The sequence below is a fragment of the Dicentrarchus labrax genome, unplaced genomic scaffold, assembly GCF_905237075.1.
Source record: "Dicentrarchus labrax unplaced genomic scaffold, dlabrax2021, whole genome shotgun sequence".
NCBI classification, from domain to species: domain Eukaryota; kingdom Metazoa; phylum Chordata; class Actinopteri; family Moronidae; genus Dicentrarchus; species Dicentrarchus labrax.
This window is the reverse complement of record NW_026136712.1, coordinates 18,538,207-18,560,305: the sequence shown is the minus strand read 5'-3', so window position 1 is coordinate 18,560,305 and position 22,099 is coordinate 18,538,207. Positions and strand designations below refer to the sequence as shown.

General features: G+C 40.2%; 1 protein-coding gene across 1 annotated transcript in view; it reads left to right on the top strand.

The window, feature by feature from the left end:
* The first annotated feature begins 4,136 nt into the window (after positions 1–4,136).
* LOC127373417 (protoheme IX farnesyltransferase, mitochondrial) overlaps positions 4,137–22,099 on the top strand; it is a 31,428-nt gene continuing 13,465 nt past the window's right edge. Inside the window, exons 1-4 of the mRNA XM_051417865.1 lie at positions 4,137–4,249; positions 5,309–5,451; positions 5,535–5,931; positions 6,575–6,699. Of these exons, the coding sequence (XP_051273825.1) occupies positions 4,219–4,249; positions 5,309–5,451; positions 5,535–5,931; positions 6,575–6,699 (696 nt within the window). The 5' untranslated portion in view covers positions 4,137–4,218. The remainder of the gene's footprint in view (positions 4,250–5,308; positions 5,452–5,534; positions 5,932–6,574; positions 6,700–22,099) is intronic.

Below are 22,099 nucleotides of genomic sequence, written 5' to 3'. Positions count from 1 at the left end.
ATGGCCAATTAGAGGCTTAGCCTTGGAGGCCCACAAAGACACTTGTGATCTCAGACATAAACATTGGCGGCCATAGGGCCTGAAGATACCTTTTGTCCATGTAAAGAGGACAGGCCTCCGGCCAGCAGCTGGGGTGGGCAACAGTTCTCCTCGGAAGGTTTTGGATGCTTCGCCGACCCAAAATATCTTTAAAAAGAAGTCGGGTAGGGTTTTAAAAGATAACAAGACTCTGTCCCAAATTCCACAGGTGATGTCAGTATTCTAGCATGGTGCCATCTCCGTGGGGTTAGGGTGGTGGATGGCCGCTTCATCTGACACCCTACGGTTGACGAGCAACAGGGCGCCAGCCAGGGGCTCATTAGACAAACTATGACAACAAGATGTTGCCCTTGAAAATCAATTATAAACAGGAGAGCGCCTCTGCATCTGTTTCTGCTTGGAGTTATGCAGCACTGTCTGCCTCTTTCTGTTTTTTTTTATGAGTTCTGACTCCACTGCTATTCAGATGGTCATCCCTGTGGGATTAGTGATGGCACTAAAGCCTCTGGGACAGTGCTTGTAAATCAGAGCAGATGAACTGGGGCGATGACAGGTCTGGGAGGCCTCCGTTACTTGACTACGCCATTTATTGGGGCTTCCTTAGAGGGGGTATCTCATTATAGGCGCTTAGTGGGCTCCCCAGTGTGAGACATGTAAAACTAAAGTAAAAAATGATTTGGCCATTTTGTGAGGGCCATATGTGGGCAGCAGGCTGTTTGCATGCAGTAACAGGGCCTTTCTTATTAATGTCTATTAATGACCCTTCAGCACTTTGCTTACACAACCTGGGGCCCATGCTGCCTTCAATAGATTCAGCATGTCACCGTTTTACCACTAAGTGCCAAGGAGCTGTGTTTTAGATTGAAAAAATAGTAAATTCCTGGACCCTTGAAATTGCTAAAGAGACCAGTTTTCCTCTTGCCACACCAGCTTCACAGTAAACCAGACAGCCAGAGATCCTAACACTGTGCTAGCCCATCAATCTTACTGACATCTGCTTTCCACTTTAGAATTATTTGTCGTTACTCTGCCTGAAAGTAAAACATGCTATATTGAAACCATTTTGCTAAGATAACAAAGTATTTTAAGCGATAATTTGTTATTTTGTGAGGAAAAAATACAGACCCGTATCTACATATTACTACAGCCTTCACTCCCATTTTTAGATTTTTTGTCACATATGTTATTCAGTAAATGTTTTTTATTTCAGACTCATTTATTAAAGCTTTTCCCAGCCTAAACATATTAAAAGTCGGCCATTGTTTTCCTCTAAGGCATATTTTACTGAGACTCCAAATATATAAAATTTCAAGCCCATCCTGCAACTATACACCACTACAGGGCTAGTACTCCCTGGCTGCAATCAGTCTGCTTTTACTCTGATAAACTATATGTCATCACCCTCACACAATACAAGCCTTGACTCCTTTTGTGTCTTTGTTTCCCTCTGGAGAGGATGTTTACAGCCATTTCATTTTTTCAAGATCCAGTGAAAGCAGCGTGATAAAAGGGCCTCATACTGAGACCACCACCAGAGCTAAAATAACTGTAAAGATCCTTTGAAAGAGCCCTTTGGGTTGAACAGACCCCACAAACTCCTCCTATTGTTAGTGAGCTATTCCACTCCTCTTCGTCCATCTGTTCTTCAGGTCCTGTCTTTTGGTCCACCTTATGGACAGAAGCCATTAAAAGCTTGTCTGGCTTTGTCTTTACTCACTGGATTGCATTATGCAATTATCTAAACAAGGAGAGCTTATACTGGCTTTAGGAGAATAACACACCAAATCCTAAAAAAAAAGTGACATTGTGTCTCATGGTATATCACTGCCCACCCTCAATAACAAATTGTATTTTTACATTTTTAGAATAAAGATATCCCAGTAACGCACACACAAATAAAACATCAAATTATATAGTCGAAATACATTAGTCCGAACTGTCAGACTAATGGTCAGACAGAGGGATAAGGAGGGCTGGTTCCTTGGAATTAATTCCCCTGAGCTAGTCCAACTCACACTCATTGGCAGGGGATAAACTAGCCCTTGATGCAATAAACAAATATTATTCCATTCCAGTCCAGAGGAGGAGGGGCGCCTGCATACTCATGAATGAGTCTGTTTGTTGATGTGAGGCCCTGACATTCTGTTAAGGATGTCAGTCATCTGCAGTGGTAGCTTACAGATTGCTATACAAAAGATTATGGTTTGACGCAGGGCCATGCACAGCCATAAACTTGGCAGGTTTGACCCTACCCTCAGAAACTGTATTTTTGCAGCCCGGGAGAAGCAAAATGAAGCAAACATGGAACATTGAAATTGTATAACAGTACCCTAGAAATAAATAATATGGTGTAAAACCAAGCAATAAACCTCCTTTTCAGCACTCACATTAAAACCAAACCCAAAGAGGTTGACCGGGTCAGTGCAGAATGAAATCTTGTAGAACAGCACATAATGGTTATCTCCTGTAATAAAGGTGCTCTTGTGCTGGATCTGGGATGGCCTTGTGTGTATTGTTGGCATTCATCAGCCCCAGCATCTTGATGGTGCATGAAGATTACACCATGTAATCTTAGCAGGGAAGGAGGAGCTGGCAGTAGAGTGGAATGAATGAGATGAATCAGGAGAATTGGATGCTCAGCTCGGACTGCAGTGGGATTTTTAGTTCATTGACAATACCTGTGGTTGTAAAGGATATCTGCATCTTTGCCATTCATAAAACAAATCACACTTGTCATATTATTCTGTGTATATTAAATACTGAATGAACCACACTTGTAGAGTACATAACAGTTTCAGATTAGATTATACCTTATATTTAATTAGCAAATAAATGACAAAGAATGTTTGTTTTTTTACTTCTTTGCAGGAAATATGATCTCTACAATCAGAGCAGCATAATACTCGTCCTCCTGGTTCAGTAAAATGTTATTGTTCGAGGAAATGAAACACCGAACCAAAGCAGACAATCATACTGTTTTATTATCTTTGTTTCAGTCAAGCGAGGCTGTAAAGTAAAAGCAGAGGAGAGGGTATTAATCAGAAGGTTTCCATCTTGTTGGTCATGGCAGCCAGGGCCGACACGATGATCATACACATAAATAACAGGCCAAACAGCTGGGCTAGTCAGAGGACAGGACAAGGGCAGGAGGCAAAAGGTCAGACATTGAATTAGACAGCAATTTTGAATTAAATGAATCCCGTCTTCAACTCAGATTTATTGGTCAGTGACAGATGTCTTCTGGTAACCTAACTAATAACTAAATAATAAAACACCAACTGGTGTTTGTTACAAGTAACCTACATTTTGTTACACAATACTTTAATTCAGCTGAACTCACTGAAGCTCTTCAGGTGTTAAAAAAAAGCATCAAAGGGAGCCTTGATGGTAATACATTTGCTTCCTCTTCAAACTTAAGTATCAATTAATTGCAATAACATGCAGCTACAGACACTATTGTTTTGAGTGGGAAAAAGCAGGGTTTTCTCCACTGTTTTAGTGGGTGCTTGAGATGAGGACCACCATCATGAGAAATGAATGTACTTAAATTAAATTAACAAAAATTGTTAATATTAATTTCACACAGCTAATAACATATATGTCACAAGCGTGATTATTGTTTTGTCTGCCATCTTCTAAATAATAAGACAATTAAATGACATGCATCGCAATATAGGTGGCTTATTGGCACATCTGCTCAACAATTTCCTGGGGGAGACCTTGAGGAAAAGAAAAGAAATAGAAATAGAGAAATAAAGGAACGAAAATGTAGGTATTTAAAGTATTTAAATACACCATATAAGTCTATTAAATGATCAATTTATATGATATTCACTTTATTTATTCACTTATTTTATTTATTCACTTTATTTATTCATTATGATTCTAAATAAAATCTAATATTGAAGATTAGTTCATATAAAGAAGCAGTAGAAGTAATTTTTTTCATATTTGCACAGTCTGGTAATATGATAAATACACACTAGATTCAGGCAATATAATTATTTTTAGAGTTATTATTTCTATAATAACGTGCTGCTTGTGTGACGTACCTGCGGCACAGACCGCGTGACGTTGTCTGTACCCCGGAAGTGTTTGTTTTTTACCTAACGAGGTCAAAATGGCGACTCGCTGCATGTGAAAGGGTCGAAACGGGAGCCGGCTTTATGATCGGAGAACATGTATAAAACGCCATGTAGCAGACTTTCAGGTAACACTTTGGGGTGGGGGGGGGGATGTTATATACCGTCATATTCCAAAGTCATCTTTAAAACATGCGTCCAATGAGAGCAGCCCTTTGAAGCTAAGGCGGAAGCTAACTGGCTAGCTTAGCATGTAGCTAACCGGCTAGCAGCTGAGATGTGTTTGGCAAGAGGCTAGCAGTGACCTTAGATGGAAGTCAACCAATCTACTGGCACCGAAATGAGTTTTTATAACGACAACGTAAACGCTGTTTCTATTGTTCACCGGGTGTTGTTCGGTCGGTTGCATGCTGGGCAGTGTTGACGTGGTTTAAGGACTGTTGACCTACAGGTGTGTGTGTTTATTTTGGGGTATTTCTGGTGTTTCAGTCCACCCTCGTTGATGTAAATGGGGTATGTGAACATACAGTGTACAGTCACCTGTAGTTTTTAACACACCTGAGGGTAAGAATGGTGAAAGATGTAGTGAGCAGATGATTTAGTGTTTCAGAGCTCTTTTCTAACCGAATATGACTCATCTCTCTCTATTGTTAACACAACAATGAACAGACAACAGTTCTGACTCTTCAAATGTTCATTTATTTTATTTTAAGTTCATTATAAAACTTCACAAACATACTTGGGCTTTCATACAACAGAAATCAGCTGTAATCTAATTATCCTGATTTTATAATAACATCAATTTCCCATTATTGGCTGTAAATGTATCTGTCCCAATGATTATTGTGCATTTAAAATCCAATGTGAAGGTTTTTTTTGGCATCTGTGCCAAACAAACATGCTTTCTTAAATCTGGAGAACAAGACTTGTGGGCCATGACATCTCTTCAGAGCTACAGTATTTCATTATAAAGCTGTTTTGTTACACGTTTGACCTCCATCAAAAAATTGCAGCTTCTGCGATTTGCATATTGCCCTTGGCCATATTGCGATATTAATAATATTTTGGGTTTGTTTAATTTAACAGTTTGTCTTTGCATGCCCATGTTCTTTTCAAGATTGAATCTGTGTTTAATATTCAACAGGATTATCTTAATCACTAAACATGGTATTTTACATTTCCTCTAGGTTTAGTTGGTGTAAGCGTGAAACAGAAATTAGTTCAAAGCTTTCCTCGATGTAACCAAACTGCTCGCAGCCTTATTCAGCTACACAGAAGAGATCCATCCAACTGGCTGACGTACCAGCATCTTAACTTCCTGAAACGCCAGGTATCTTTCTCTACGCACTCAGCTGTATTGCTATAACAGAAAATGATTCCATAAATCACCTTTTGCACTTATTTTCCTTTCAGTATGTAACGAAGAACAACAGCGAGCTTCACCAACGTGCCATCCCCAAACAGGCTCCTATCCTGACCATTGTGGATGAGAGAGATGACAGCGTTGAAAGACAAGTGCACAGAATATCAACTATTGATCCTGCGGACGCAGATACTGTTTCACAGCCAGAGGATGACACCAGTCAGGCACAGCCGGAAATATCCACCTTAAAACCCTCTACAGAAGATGCAGCAGTACAGAACGATTCTGTGTCCAGTACGGTTTTGACTTCAGATGAGCCTCCCCATGTCCATGTGGAGTCCGATGAGGCAAAGGAGGCACGTCTAGACAAACAGTGGAAGCAGCTGAAGCTCGATGTGGCTGACTTGCCAGATGTCTACGCCAGACTTTCCAAAATCAAACTCACAGGTAGAGTACACAGTGCATCTGGATTGTGTCACATAATATGAACTGTTGTCAGATACACGATACATAACCTGAAATATATGCAGAATCATGTACATCTGAAACTACAGGATGTCAGAACATGATAAACAAAGCCAATGGATAAAGTAAATACAGACATATGTTCATATCCACATATACAAAACTACCTGCTTATTTACCATATTCAGATTAGAACTATGCAAGCAGACAAGATTTCATAGTAGTGCAGAGCATTGTGTCGGAGAAGACCATCATTTGTGTCATTCATTCAGTGAATACGTCTGTATGGAGCTATGGCCATATTTCTAGGCATCAGTGTGCCTTTATTGTCTGTGGTGTCTGCCATTGTCACAGGAGACAACTGTACTGTGACACATAAGTGGTGTGTTTAGCTGCATTGTGGTGAAACACGAGTGTTTGGAACATACCAGGGCTGAAACATTTCCTCGAGTTACTCGAGAAACTTGATTACTCTTTGCATCAATTCTTCTTTTAATCCATATAACGATATACAGCCACAGCTAGCAGCTACCAGTCATTCTTTATCTGCGGATCGGTCCTGGTCCTTTAAGAAGTAATAGTTACTGTTTTTATTTGTTCTATTATTCTTGCTTGGTGATTTCAGCACTGGTGGTTACGACTGCAGCAGCTGGCTATGCAATGGCTCCAGTGCCCTTTGACCCCATCATCTTCTCCGTGGCTTGTCTGGGTACGGGCCTCGCCTCTTGTACTGCCAATTCAATCAACCAGGTCAGTTATCCCCTCAAACGGGTCAAACCACTCCATGCATAGCTATTTTATTATGTATGAGCATGTTTGTGTCTTTGCACACCACATGTAGGCCTAATCACAGCACACGTCCTCTGAATGTGAAACTTGTGTGATCAATGTCATTCAGCACTCACTGACTGGCCACAGGGTTTAATCAGCACCTCTTCTGGACATTGTCAACAAAAACAGAAAAAGCTTCACAAAGATACGAGGTACTACAGAATCATCCAGGTTTATTTTATGATAGATAAACTGAGTAAATCAGTTGTGGGTGATCATTCATTTTACACATGATTACCAAACTACAAAGATCCCATTAAACAAAAATATTAAACACATGGCTTGTGTAATTGTTTCAAGAAACGCAGTAAACAGCACAGATGTTTCTTGTCTTTCATAAGTTTTATTTTAATACCAATTTCCGTTTTGGAAAGTAAGTGATGAGGACTTGTCTTATAGCTGGCAAGATATCTGTTGGTCTTAAAAACAATAACACATTTTTTGTTGACATGTTATACAAACATGAACGTGCTTGCTTACACACACATCTAGAGTTCTTTTTCTTTTAATGATGCTTGTGTTTTTGAAAATGCCGAAAGAGCCATTCTACATTCCTCTTTTGCTACGCATCTCAAAAATGCATTGAGCTGACTGTAATGCTATTATTATTTCCATGTTGAAAGCTTTTTCTGAAGCTATAAACAAAGGTAGTGGGTTGAAACACTTCAAATGCCTAGAATAAGTAGCGCTTCCCTCTGCTGTCTAGTGTTGACGTTGTACATAGGAATTTGCTCCGTGACTTAAGAATATTAGTATAATGGGTGACCTCTCCCTCAGCCCTAGATTGAACTCTGCTTAGTAGTGTCTTTGGCCTGTAATTTGGCAAAGGCCTTGATTACACTGCAGGTTCCTGCCCTTGGGGCCATCCCCCACTCAAGCTTACCCTCAACAGCAACGTTCCAACTGCTGTCTACATTGTTTTACAACAATAATGAAGTTCCCCACCAAGACAAACAAACTTAAATTGTACTGATACTAATCATCCTGGGTCTCAACTTGCTTTCTGCTGTATAGACACAGTCTGACCTCCCTGTGCGTCACCTCAGGGGGTTACATCTATGGATACAAATGTGCAAATGTTTATACAGTTTTGTTTTTGTAGTCATGTCTGAATAGTGTCAATCAGTCCATCTCTCAGGTTAAAATTGTATTGTCTCTTCAGTAGCCTGAAACGGAGCTGTGCTCCGACTCCTCTGTGCACCTCTACCTCACACTGAGCAGGTGTGTAAATATCCTTCAGGTATTTGAAAAATGTCCCCCCACCTTATTCTGCAGAGAGTAGGCCAGACTCAAGCTCCAAGAAGTTCAGAGCGTTGACTGATGTAAGAGGCGGCTGCCACTGTTCGTACCCTGGGTGTCCCTTTATCTGTGGGCCCACCCTCACATCAGTCCTGTCAGTCTTCATTTTCTCCACTAACTCAGCCCTGAGGTTGGGATACGACAGGGCTTCATATTTCATTGAAACAATGTTATGTGCCTTTCAGTGCCTCTCTCTTGGCCTCCTCCAGTCAGGTCGAGTTTCAAAACTACAGTAAAGGTGAAGCATGGGCAAAGGTGAAGTTCAGAGCAGATGTAGACCAAGTTCTTTTTGCAAATTAGATAAGTGTGTGTTAAAAACTGCAGGAAATACTTGTAGTCAGAGCTTCTATTAATTTGGACATTTTGGAAAAGTTGATATATATTTTTTTGTAAAAGCTGCATTTTAAGAAAAAAGAAGGTCAATTTTAGCATCACTTGAATTAGAATTAAGCAGGCAAAACTTTTCACAAATGTTCCAACTTTATGCTGTGTCACTTCTAATCTAAAATAATACACATTTTCACTATCATAACATTTCTAGAGTAGACCATAAAACCTTAGTGTGAAGTCATGAAAAGATTTGATTGTATAAATGGACCCTCCAGATTGTCATGATATGTATGTGTATACATACATGTGGGTAAAAAGTGTTCTGTGGTAGAATGTATGGTATTTTGGGAATGCTTCACATGGTTTCTGTAGATAAATATACAGTGAACTGTAAAGAGATCCTGGTGGAATATTACTTCAACATTTCTCTCTGTTTTCACAAATGGCCTTGTGTGTATTAGCCTGAAGTTTATCAGTGCTTACTGAGGCCAAGAGCTCCTTTTTTGTGGCTAGTAGCTGGTATGTGAGCCCTAGCCTTCACACTAGTCAGATTCATTCTGCTCCCTTATGCCTTGTTCTCTGTGGGGGCATTTTGTGTGTCATCGTAGTCTTAATTGAAAAGCATTGGAGATGGGATCATTGTTTCAGACAAATTAGCCACCTGTCTTGAAATGATGCTGACTTTAAAGTCAGACAATGCCGTGCTAGGGCCCATTTTCATTTAAGCAGTGGTTTAAAGTATAAACAAAATTAGGAAAGTAAACTTATTTGTAGTTGGTGTCTTTTCTCCTTCTGCTTGTTTGGTATGAATACTGTGTGTCTCTCTACATACGAGATGTAACAGTAGTTGTTGGTGTTGCTTTGTGTGGAGAAGAATGTCATTTTCCTCTGTAATTATACACACAGAAGCACAAGGGATGTCATGTGTGACACATAATTGCCTGTTGCACTGCCACTGTGGCGGCACCCTACACTTCTTTGCAATGGACTAACACACTCTGTTGGCTCTTTTTTGTCAAAGACACACCCTCACCTGTGTGTAATTGTTCTCAAAACTTTGGTCATCCATTTATTGTTTTACAATCCTGAAAAGAAAAAGTGGAATGGAGAAGAAAAAAAAATCAACCAACCTTTAGATCTGCTGCCAGAGTTTTTTTTTATTCTTACTCTCTTTCATCTTGGAAAACTGGTGCTTCACCATTAGTTTGGTTAGTTGTGATCAAAGCTGTCTTTTTATATGAAAAATCAAACAAAAGCTTCACAAACAAATCAAAACAGAGAAAGACCTTAGTGAAGATCACTTCCTATGGATTCTGCTGCTCGGCCCTAATACTTTAATGCTCAGCATCTAAAGAGGCAGGGGAGTGTGCAAGTATGAGACCACACAACTGTCGAATTACCTTGAGGAAAGGAGGAAAATGCCTTGAGGGAGAGAAAAATGCTTTGGCTCTTGGAAGTGGCAGCCAGACCTTCAGTGGAGCTGTCAAAAGCCAAGGCTGCTCTTTGTCCCATTGGGAAGTGCCCGTAGGGCAAACAGAAATGTTGTGGTTTCCTTTTAAAATGTTACTCTATTTAGGAAACTGACGGAAGGGTGTAAGCACTTGGAGTCACGTAACAATGGCATTTCAGTCTAGAGTTTCTCACCACATTCAAAAGACTTAATGCTGTCATGTCTGTCTTACAATCAGGGAGGACAGTCAGCTCCAGCAGCAAAGGGATGTAATTATTTGAGTTTCCAGTTCAAGTAGCTCGCATGGGTTGTCAATTATGAACTTTTCTTAGCATGTTGTGTTTTGCTTACACCTCCGTCTTGCTGCTTAGACTACCATTAAAAGCTTTTGTGGAGGTGTTTAGCTGAAAAGGGTAATGCTCTGTAGCAAACAGAAACTCTAGAGAGAAGTGGATCAGCACGCTCAAAGTCTCACCAAAGGTTTCACTATAGAATTTCTTCTGTTCGTCTCTAGGGACCTGGCTAACATTAGTAGAAAAAAATGCTGGTTGGTCTGGTTTTCAGGACCTATAGGCCCCACACCAGGCACAGCCTCCACAGGTGTTCCAGCCGTCATCACCTTCCAGTCTGGCCACTACTTCAGCTAATTGGATAATTGGGTCAGTCGAGAGTTTCAGGCTGGAGCCTAAAAGAGCCTGGGGGGAGTCTGAGGTCCCCAACAGTGCAAAAAAGACCTGATATGGCCTTTTACTGTCAAATAAGTCCTGCTAGACTATTTTGACAGCGGCTATAGTGTAAGTCACACCATGTCAGCTTGCGTGTTTGTTTTGATGAAAATTCAAGCTGGCTTGTTTTGTGGCTGCCTAGTGTCATTTCTGCTTTCGTGACCATGCCAGTGAGTTTTCTTTTATGTCTGTGTCTCTCCTGTGGTGAGCTGTCTGAGGCTGGCACGCATAAGCGAGCCCCCACAAGCCCCCAGCCCATCCACTTCAAGCTACGCCCTTCTCTCCTGTCCTGTGCAGGCATGCATTATTTACCCTCCTGCATGCCTCCTTCAGTGTGCACCTTGGTCAGCCCCTTGGAGTGTGTATGGGTACATGACTGAACATGGGGATAGGTTATAGCAGACAATTATGTGTTATCAGTACATTCTGATAATGTGTTAGATTTACTTTTTTGAGTTTATTAAGATAAAAAAAACAAGTTTAACCTTTTAAAAAAAACACAACATTTGGCCCTGTGAATGTAAACTCTAACAGAGCTCTGGAATTTAGTAGTTTCACTGCACACTGCTCAGAACTCTGACATGAAAAAAGACATGATTGATTTAGATGATTTCTATAGCTACATGATGAAGCTTTTAATCAGCAGAATAATGGGAATAGATTCAAAGTGACGGCACTCGGATGATATTTTAATCATTTCAATACACAATGCATTGTCATCACATAAACCAACTATATTGTCAACTCCGCAAATCTTATGATACCACAGTATACTATTTCATGCACATGGTTTTGCGTTGCAGGATTGTTGTCATAGTCTTTATCTTTAGCTCTACCATCTTCCTTTTGTTTGCAGATGCAGTGGGCTTGTTAATCGTCTTTATCCATACATTTGTAGGTCAGTTTGGTGTGCTGCCACCTGAAAGGTTGAAATTATTTTACATTTTGAGTGTCCCCCCTTAAGGCATATCTGGTGTAATGTATGAATCTGTAAGGGTTTTCCCACTGTTTTACTGATACAGATTTACAAGCTGGTCCTTAAATCACACTTAAAGTAAGTGCTAAGTAAAACTGTATAATGTTTATATTATAGTGCAGTCAGAAAGTATTACTTTTAGTACTGGGACATATTTTTAGTTTTGGCTCTGTACTGCAGAACATTTGGAGGATGTCAGTATAATAGACAATAATTGAGCATTGCCTTTGTTTTATATGTTACAGTGTTTGATGTACTTCTAAGATGGTTGGCTCGAACTACAGTGATGCTTGCCAGCTTGACTACACTGATATTTTTTCACAGACTCAAGGTGCGCAGTAGGTGGTAGTAAGTCAACCTCAGGCTGGGTTAGAGGAAGATTTGCTGTGACCCAACAGCCAAGGCTGCCACATCAGTTTTCAAGGATAGGACTCCTCTCATTGTAGTTTGAGGTACCTCACATAACATAGTACATTTTGAGAAGGTCATTAGCTGTAACAGGACCCCATAGCCGCTAAAACCCCACCAACCACTGCGCTCTTCAAAGACAATGAAAACCTTCCACAACTGGATTTGTGTCTGTTCCCTGCTGAGAAGTTGCGATAGAAGATATGGTTTCAAACGGGTGCTATGGAATACCTCTAGCATGATGACAGTGCTATCCTCTTTGTGCAATATATTTTCATTCTGCTTGACAATTGCCCGACCCGACTCATACCGGAGTCCATTTGATGAATTGCAGTGGATACCTTTTTTAACCCCTTTATTGAGGGCATACTGTATTTGTTTTTCTTACGTTTAAACCTTCAAAGATATCTCAAGACAGATGGAGTTGTAAAAGTATCTGTGCTTGTCATATTAGTTCCGCTGCTGTAATTGACTGTTCAAAAGTGTTTTATCTGTCAAAGGATTATGTTTTTTTTGGAGTTAAAGGCCAAACACATCAGAGGCTTAGCCAAACGGGCAATTTAACAAAAAACGAGATCCCTTCCTTAGAGCAGATGCTGCTCTTAAGATCTTGTTTTCTAACAGCTTAGTTAGAACAAAAGAGCAAGCTGATCTTTGACAGTGATAGTTTTGAGTTTTTTTTGTTTTAACGGTCTCTACCAAGCTGTTAGTTGAGCCTGGGAGAAGGGATGGAAATTCCTTTTTAATTGCCCTAGCGAGATGGCAGAAAAAAGGACTCGATGGGCATCTCTCTTTTGGTGCTGGATTAAAATGAATATTTAAGTAGACAGCCCTGTTTAATAGTTAATTTCTTTAAAGGCTTTTGTCTTTGTCAACCACGGGGTGCCAATCCATTTCAAACTGTACAAATGGATCTCTTGCAGCCTCAGATGGGAGACAGATGCTTTCCTCTGATAAAGTCATGAAGGGTAATCTATTATATACCCCCAAGATAATGCCAGAGGGGAAGCAAGAGCAACTACTGTTGCCAGGCACAGATACAAGGCCGTAGATAGTTTCCAAAACTGTGTTTGATTGTTTATTTTATTGTGAGTGGTTTTTTTTATTTTATTTATCATTCTTCTGAAAGAATTTGGCATCAGTTTTGCAGTTGAACAGCATATTTATTCATGCTGTTCTATCATTTTAACTTGATGCATTATGTGTGGCCAGGAATGATCTGTGCTTTACACAAGCATAGTGTTTTGAGAAACTGTGCTAAATTGATACTGATACTGATGGTTCGGATATTAATTTTAAATTCAATTGAAGGATTCTAGAAGCTGCTATGCTGTCTGTGACGTAGCTGTTGACATTGCCTGTTAAGCATGATACCAGAATTTTAATAGTTGATACCAATACCAGTGAAATTTCACTTTCACTTCGACACCACAGTAGAAAAGAATCAAAACACCAAATCCCATGTACTTCAACACTCCTTTAATCAAAAACATCTGAACATTACAAAAAGAACAATAGTGTTTTTCTCTCTCTCTGCATGTGTCTCTGCTGGCTTTCTTCAGCAGTAAGTTTTATCAATTTGCCCAAACTTGCATTTGAGATGCTTACACCCGCAATTCCATCTTAGGAGATGGAGCGCGTGTGGACCAGGCTCATTGTTAATGACGTAGCCAATGAAAACAACAGATGACATCAGCACCAGCTGGTGTGTTCACTGCTGTTCACTCTTGCTTTACCTGGTCCGTGCTTGAAAAATAAACACCGTATCTGCACCATAGAGCGTCATAGAGTAGACTGTATCAGAGGTCCTCTGTCAGGTCAGGAAGAATCGATTCCTCAGTATCTACGGTACTTACGGTACTGTAGAAAAACGAGTACCGTCACATTTCCAAAGTGTTGGCATCGTCTTGGTACCGAAGAATCGGTTCTCGTGACATCCCTATTGCCTGTATAGGCATTGTACATCTCAATCAATAGTGAAGGGATTAAAACATTTAAAGGTGCAGGACAAACTTGGGAAAGTAGACATGGAGCTGGAGGCGATTTCGTTTATAAAAGAGTGTTGGCAGGCAACAGCAGCAGTCTAATTAAGCACTTTAGGGTGTTGATTTTATACAGCGCAGCTTTCCTACTGATGTGAATCCTTAAAATACCAGCAGTCAATAAACCAGGCAATATCAAATTTAATGAATCCAACAGAGTGAATTTGGAAAAATATTGGAAACAGCTAAACGTGCAAGGTCTTTCACAGTATCAGTTTGTAATTACTTTCCTTCAATTCAATAACACATTGAAATCAAATGATGAATGAATTACATGAAATTATAACACTATGAGCCAAAGCTCGGTATTTAAAGACTCCAATAATTATATAATAATACCATTAAATCTTTTTTCACAATAGTACAGCATTCAGTCTCAATTAGTTGTCATTCACTGACCTGACAACCAGAGATAACACATGGTGAAATAAAAGTCAGTTCTGGTTGTTTTTACTGGGAAATTATCATGATCCCCAACCTCAATTTTACCTTCCCCCTTCCATGGAGACATTAGTTAACTCTAGTTAGCATAAACATAAAAATAAGAACTCACACAGATTGGTACAGTCATGTTCTGAGTCTAAGGGGTAACTTGGTAAGATAATTAACATGTGCATGACTTTTTCACTTTACCTACATATGTTTTATCTTAGTATCCTCAAGCTTTTAAAAAGAAATACAAGGTACTTCAAAAAAAGAGGAAAACAAGGCTTCTCTAATATGTCATCATCTTTCGTTAAGATCACACGCAGTACTACTCACACGCAAAGTGTCTCTCTGAGCTGTCAATGCCACAGCTTGTTTGGGCAAACACACCTCACCACAATAGAGTTGCCGTCACCCGAGGGGATGAACCTGACTGACTGATAGGCAGGTGGAGCCCCTCCTCTCCACCTCCCTGATTAGCCTTTAGTTTCTGACAAAACACTGTGATTATGGGCTTCAGTGACCAACAAGTCAAGATGCAGACACCATTGAGACTTGAGTCAGAGAGAGGGGAACCACCCACCTCAGCACTGTCTGGCACCAATGAACCTCTCTACAACTTGCACTGCATTTGGCAATGAATGATCCTTATGTAAGCTGAGTAAATGTTGTTACACCAACTAGGACACTCCATCTGAGGTTATCTGTATTAACTTATGATGGCTTGTGGCATTGTTTTCTGCAGATTAAAAGTAGAGTGAATATTTATGGCCAACAGGTTAGGGCAATATCAGACTTTCTCTTAGAATAACTTAACTTGAAATCTTGAAAGCAGCTTATTGAGCTCTGTGTAACACCATTAGTGCTGTCAGCGTCTCAATTTCAGTTTCCTTTGACCATTCTGGACCTGCTTTCCCATTGAAACAGATAGTGACATGTCAGCACCTCCAGCATGCATTGTGGAGGTATCAGTGAATGGAGGCGGTCGTAGAGGCCCCTGTATGTCTAGAGGACAAACCGTTCCTCTGGCACTAATGTCACACTGAAGCAGATTGTGGACAGTGATAATGGGTTGCTGAAGATGCACTCCTTTTAGAAGTGGCCCTCTCTGCTTGTCATCAACCCTTTGCACTGCTGAACATTAGCAGATTGGAGCCAGAGGTTTGCATGCCTACACACTGGATGTAATATCACTGGATGTTGCCAAGCCCTAACCCAACTGTTTTTTGTTTAGTTGAGCAGCTCAAAATTACCCATTATGACATGAAGAAAGTAAAAGTATTATGACCGAAATAAGCAATGACTTTGCAATGATGCAGAATGTCTTTTGTGATGCTAATGTTATTCAGATGAATACATACTGTGTTTTGATATGTGGTACTGTACTTGATTAAAATGCATGACAGAGAGGTGAATAACAAATGTCATAAAAAGACCTGCTGTTTTCTGTTGTGCTGAAACTTAATAGTTTTTTAGCTTTCTTTTTTTTGGTCTGCCTTCTTCTATTTAGTTGCTGGAGAAATAATTGTACATGTGGATACAAAGACAGCCCCTTGTGCACCTTATTTTGATATATCACAAGCTTTTGGCCTTAACCTTTTTAAGACATAAGCAGATGAATCAAAAGAGAATTCAAACTCTGAGAAAGTTTTGCAGGACATCTTTGGTTGTATGTTAGCCAAACAAGAGAGTATTGATCTACTTTCTAAAGATATTTACATTTATGAATTTGTGTATTTTTTGGTTTTTTTTCTCCATGGAACTCAAGTTTGCCCTCTCTATCTGAAGGTAACTTAGCCAAAGGCAAGTAGGAACACTCTTTGTAATGCTGAGATCCGTGGATAATTAACAAAAGCAGCCCTGTTTATGGCGTACCCGTGAGCCAACACTGAATGCTAATTTGATTCAAACCGAGAAGCTTTTGGGGCAAGGGCATCATTGCTGGAAAACAAAATGGTAACCGACATGCACCAAGGCTTTCCCTAAGCCTTGGGTGTGTCTCACATTCTCAGAATCTCTGTTTAATAGTCAAGTTTATTTATTTAGCCCAAAATCACCAGGTTGGGCTTCACAGCCTGTACAGCATATGACTTTTTGGTTTTTTAACAAAACTGAGGGGATGGGATTTTTAAATGGCACATGGGGATTCAGTTCATTAGGCTTCCTAGCCTGCCATTTGCTGAAAGATGAATGTGTTATTTTAAAGCTTGCTAGTGGCAGGATTAATTAAACCCAGAATAGCATTTATGTAGTCAGCTGGTTGGCAAATTGACATACAATATGAAGGGATTGGTACAGTTTTGTTGTTTATTTGCCACAACTTTGGGTTGGTAAGTCTCTTCTTTATAATCATGCATTATATTACACCTCTTGTATTGTATACAAATCCTTTTGCTACACTATTGTAAAGTGCTCTGTATCAGCTGAGCATTATGAAGACATCACATTAATACCAGGCAGCCTAGATTTAGACTTGCTGCCATTTCTCTCTGCTCTGTAGTTTGAGTAATTGTTTCTGGGCTTTCAGCTTCTGCTCTTAATACTTGAAAATTTAAAAAGGGCTCTTGCCTGTTTTCCAATGACTATTATTCAGACTGAATTTCCTGAATCTTAACTGCCACCCGAGTCCTCAGTCCTTCATTATGTAATCACAAAGCATACCCTGAACAGTTGAAAAAAGCCACAGGTGATATTTAGAATACAAAAAAGGATGTGTTTCATATGGCCATGGGTTTTTGCTTTTGCTCATAATAGTCACATTTGAAAGCACATACTCTTGAAAGCTTTTATTATGACTATTATAACCATGCCACAGCAGTTCAGTGTTAAGGATACGGGGGACATTACTGACATTTTGGCTTTTTCATTATATAGTCTAGCATAACAATTTCTGCACTATACAAATCTAAATCTTCTGGCTTTTAGATTTCAATACAGGTTCATTGAAAAACTTCAGTTCTCTTTCACAACTTTCTCTTAAAGAACCAGTGTGTAGGAATTAGGTTCATCTAGGGGTGTAGTTGCAATTTGTAGAGTTGAACTCTAAAAATCCAGTGGAATACACACCCAGCCATATCTCCTGTTATTCATGTTATCTTCCCTTAAATGACTGTGCATAAAGAATAGAGGTTTGTTTCCCTGTGTATATTATGGGTGCACCTCAGGTGATTTAGATAAAGCAAACTGCACTGCCTGGACAATATGCCTGTTTCATCAAAAGAGGCTCTAATCTGTATCAGAATTAAGGGCTGTGAAAAGGCTTCTCTCTCCCTGTCCAACAGACCCTATTTCCCAACATTATTAGGTTTTTTTGTGATAAGTCTTAGTCCAGTGTTTAAGATAATCTATTAATTTATCAGACAGGTTTATGCAAATGATAATTTGCCTCACTAGATGGTATAAACAGTGAGTGAAATTATGGTCTGTTAAACTTGTACTCTTGGCTGTGCGTGTGTGGCCATAGAAAAATTGTGGTTTGCCAGCAGTAACCAAGTAATCTTATATTAATGTCTATTTGTTATTCTGTAGTGTAAGCTCTGTGTCAGTCCAGCTCACCCTAAGGTAACCTGAGCAGATGCACAGACTCCTGCCTACCAGTCTGCCTCTTGAAAATCCCCTTTTAAGTTTTCCGTGTACCATGCAACATCTACTGCCCTTTGTATTGGGCGGCACTAAAGAGCACAAAAGGCTTAGCAAGTCTGCCTTTGTGTCTCTGCCTCAGTATAGCATTACTTGTGTTCTGTCAGCGTGTTAGTCCACCTGTTCTCCTCCACCAACCATTCCTGTCTTACCTGAGGAAGTCATCCTGCTGGGGCTTGGGTGTGGACCTCTGTCTGTCTCTGTTTTACAGGAAACACTGCAGATAGTTAAAAGGATGTTTCAGGTATATGATGACATGGCAGTCTGACTCTGGCATGTAGTAACTGTTGATTACAGTTCAGGAGTCAGACTTAAGTGTGCATAGACCAAACTGTATCTATCCCCTACTCTTTATATGAGGCAGCACTTTTAGCTTTGTAGCAAACTCCACCTGAGGATCACAGAGGGATTGTAAAACCACACTCTTTTTTTCTTTCTTTGTTTATGTCTACAGCATAACATTACTTTACCCCTCTATGCTTTTATGTCTTAATAACTGTTTTCTCTCATTACCAAGGCTCACCTGTAAGCCAGCTTTTAGAAACATTGTTGCGTTGCCAGCCCACAAAAAGGTGACGTATCTACTGTAAGTGTGGCTGTATAACTTAACTCTGCTTTGAAGAGACCTCTGTCATTAAGGCTTGCTTTATACATTCCCAATTTTGTGTCTAAAAGTAAACTGCATTTTATTTTTCCTCCTCATAAACAATTTTTTGGCATGCGATGAAAGAGACCTTGTATAATCATTCAGGTACAATTCAGAAAAGACTCGTGCTGCACTCATCCTCTATGGCATTATCTGCCTGCCCACACGCCTCCAACACAACAGCCATGGACACATAAAAAGGCCTTGAAGCACGACTAGTGTGTTTTACTCTGAACACCATTAATGTCACCATACGTCACTCATTCAAGTAGAAGGAAGTAACCACTGCTGTGTCCCCATTCATTTTACACCCACTCAGCTGTAATCAGTTTGAGAATGATAGACATCACTGTGTGTGTGTGTGTGTGTGTGTGTGTGTGTGTGTGTGTGTGTGTGTGTGTGTGTGTGTGTGTGTGTGTGTGTGTGTGTGTGTGTGTGTGTGTGTGTGTGTGTGTTACTCTGAATGTCTTTGTCTTAGTTCCCCAGATCCTGGGGATTTAACATTTCCGCTGTAGTGGTACTTGGTGGTGGGGGGGGGGTGTGCTGTGCTTTTGCTCTTTCTCCTGCCTGGAGACCTTTTTATCTGTATGCTTCTCTTGTAGTAATTGCTCATGAGATGAGGTGGGTAGGGGAAGAGTGGCTCTTATTTCACCAGCACCCAATTTTTAATGGCACTTTACCGCTTTGAAAATGCTGTCTTTGTTTAAGACTTTGTTTCATTCTTTATACAGTGTGCTGTGAATTAGACAAAGATATGTAGCATCAGCTTTAAGGAGGCAGATAAAACAGACATTATCCCATAGCCTTGTAAAACAATTTTTTTTTAACTAAGTGCGTTTGTAAAATGACCTTTTCAGATATTTATTTAGAAGCCTTTACTTTTACGCTCCAGTCAACATTTAATGTTAAAATAGTGTCATTATCAGGTTTGCTAGCATCACTGCAACTTACTCCCAGTAACTGTGCCAGCACTTCCATATTCAAACCTACTGGAAGCTGTGTAACGTAACATCCTGACAGGAAGAATTTCTGTTACATTCACTCGACAGATGGTTGACAGCTCACTTCTAGAACTCGTTGAGAAGCTAACTGGTTGGCTTTCCACTTGAGGGGATGGCGAGAGAGGCGAAGGGATACAGAGAATATGGCAGTACGGAGGATGGGTCTCGGGGGGGCAAAGCTCTGACAGTGGAGGAGGACAGACTCTGACAGGAACTTTGTTACCCTGTTCACACAGTCTCATCCTATTTGCTCCAGCAAACAAGATTGAAACTCATGGATACATTATTTAACTCCTGCTGCTTTTTGCCACTGTTTACTGTCTTTACCCTTGCATTGGGTGTATCAGCAAATGTTCCACCTCCGTATAAACATAGTTCAATCTCTTCCATATTCTGTTTCCTGTCACTCAAAAATGTGAAACCAAAAAGAATGGGGTTAGCACACTAGGAGATGTCTTAAACTGTTTATAGGCTGAAAACCACAACTCTGTGTAGTTTAATATCTGGGATGTAACAGTTGGGTGGTATTTTTTTTTTTATTTAACACCAACCCAGTGTAATGGCTGAAGAGTGCTCCCTCCTATACTTGATATCAATCACATGCTCTCTCTGCTTTTTCCTATTTGGATCAAGGTTGGGATTCAGTTTGTTAGCAGTTTTACTTTACTTTTTACACATATTACATTAAAGGGAGCACACTATAATATTCCCTTGCCTTGTCCCTGAGCCAAACTGTGCTGCTGCACTAGCCTAACCAACCTGATGTGTGTTATCAGAAGTCTAGTTTACAGAACATTCTGGCGAGGAGATAGGGAGGGGGAACACAAATGCTGATTGAACAATGTAACGTCTGTGTCACTTTATGTTCAGTTTGCTGGATCTGCAGGATATTTTCAGAAACAACCTGACCTCAGAGGAAAAGCATGCAGTATGAGACCTGTGACCCATGTCCCAGCATGCCAGAGTGCTTACCACAAGCTAGAGATGAATAGAAAATAAAACGAACAAACATAAACTGAATAATCAGTTTGTTTTAGGTTACCTACAGTCTGGCAAAAGAAAAGAAAGGATGTGTTTCTCGTCAGATGGCTTATCTGTTTGGTATCCATTTCTTTTCTTCTTTTTTTTTTTACCAAAAGACATGTTGTCTCGTCTCGAGCTGCGATAAGCTGTAATAAAATAAATACATTTCCTGATTGTAAATGAAACATTGAAAATCCCAGCTGTTAAATTCGCTCTTCGGTCTGTGTCATGACAGGCATCTTGTGGGATTCTTAACAGCGTGGCTTATTGAAAGATGTTTTGCAAACTTGACTTGTTTTATTAATAGGTAGTTGACCTTTATCCAGAATTTAAATTTAATATCCTTAAAAGGTAATGCTATGGATGAGTGGGGAAAACACTGGCTGCACACAGAGAACTAGACCTCACTATGTGTTGTCATCTTCTTCTGAGGTCCTCATTTTGATTTTGAAAGGCTTGTTGAATGAGCCCGTCTAGATGAAGGGGTGGATTTTGCCATGGGTCACTGCAGCAAATACAAATCTGCAAGAGGTGCTGATGGCTGCTGTCATGTTTGAGAGAACAGTGCGGGCCTTCATATTTGTCCGCACCTTATCACTTCTAATTTCCAAGGGGTGCATTTCTTCAGGATCTTCGGGACTAGCCGTATCAGAGGCGTATTAAAGCTGACACACACACACACACACACACACACACACACACACACACACACACACACACACACACACACACACACGCATTCACAGTCTCGTTGTGGTCAGACACAGCTGCGCACAAAAAATCCAAACACTCCCATTCTCTCAAACATACACACGGTCATGCACATGCCTCTTTTTCAACTGCGCCCAAACTGTTGAGAGCCTTTCAAACTGCATGTCATGTCAGTCACACTCTCACAGCTATTTGCAAATGCCCACTGATGGCGGAAAGGACTGTTTATTTCTCTTTAAACAAGTGACCACACACACACACACACACACGCACACGCACACGCTGCCTAGTTCTATGTATTCAGCTTTCACTGATATGTTTTCCCACAGTATGTGAGACTGAATAGAAAGCAGTCAAGTGTGCACACAGTTAATGGTAATCAGGCACTGGAGTGAAATGCCCTCATTAGTAAGAACATTAACTTATCAGGTTCAGACTAGAGATATGGTTGGCCGGCACTCCGACGAAGGAATTTGTCTTGTTTGCGTAGTTGATGTGTTTACAGTGGAGTGAAAGTGAATGTGTCCGCCAGCACGGCCCAATGTCTAGTTCAGTGGCAGTGATACCAAACCACTTTCTACAAATGAAGATTAATATTCAAAAACAAAAAAGGATTTGACCACAGGTCCAAGCATTTTAGATT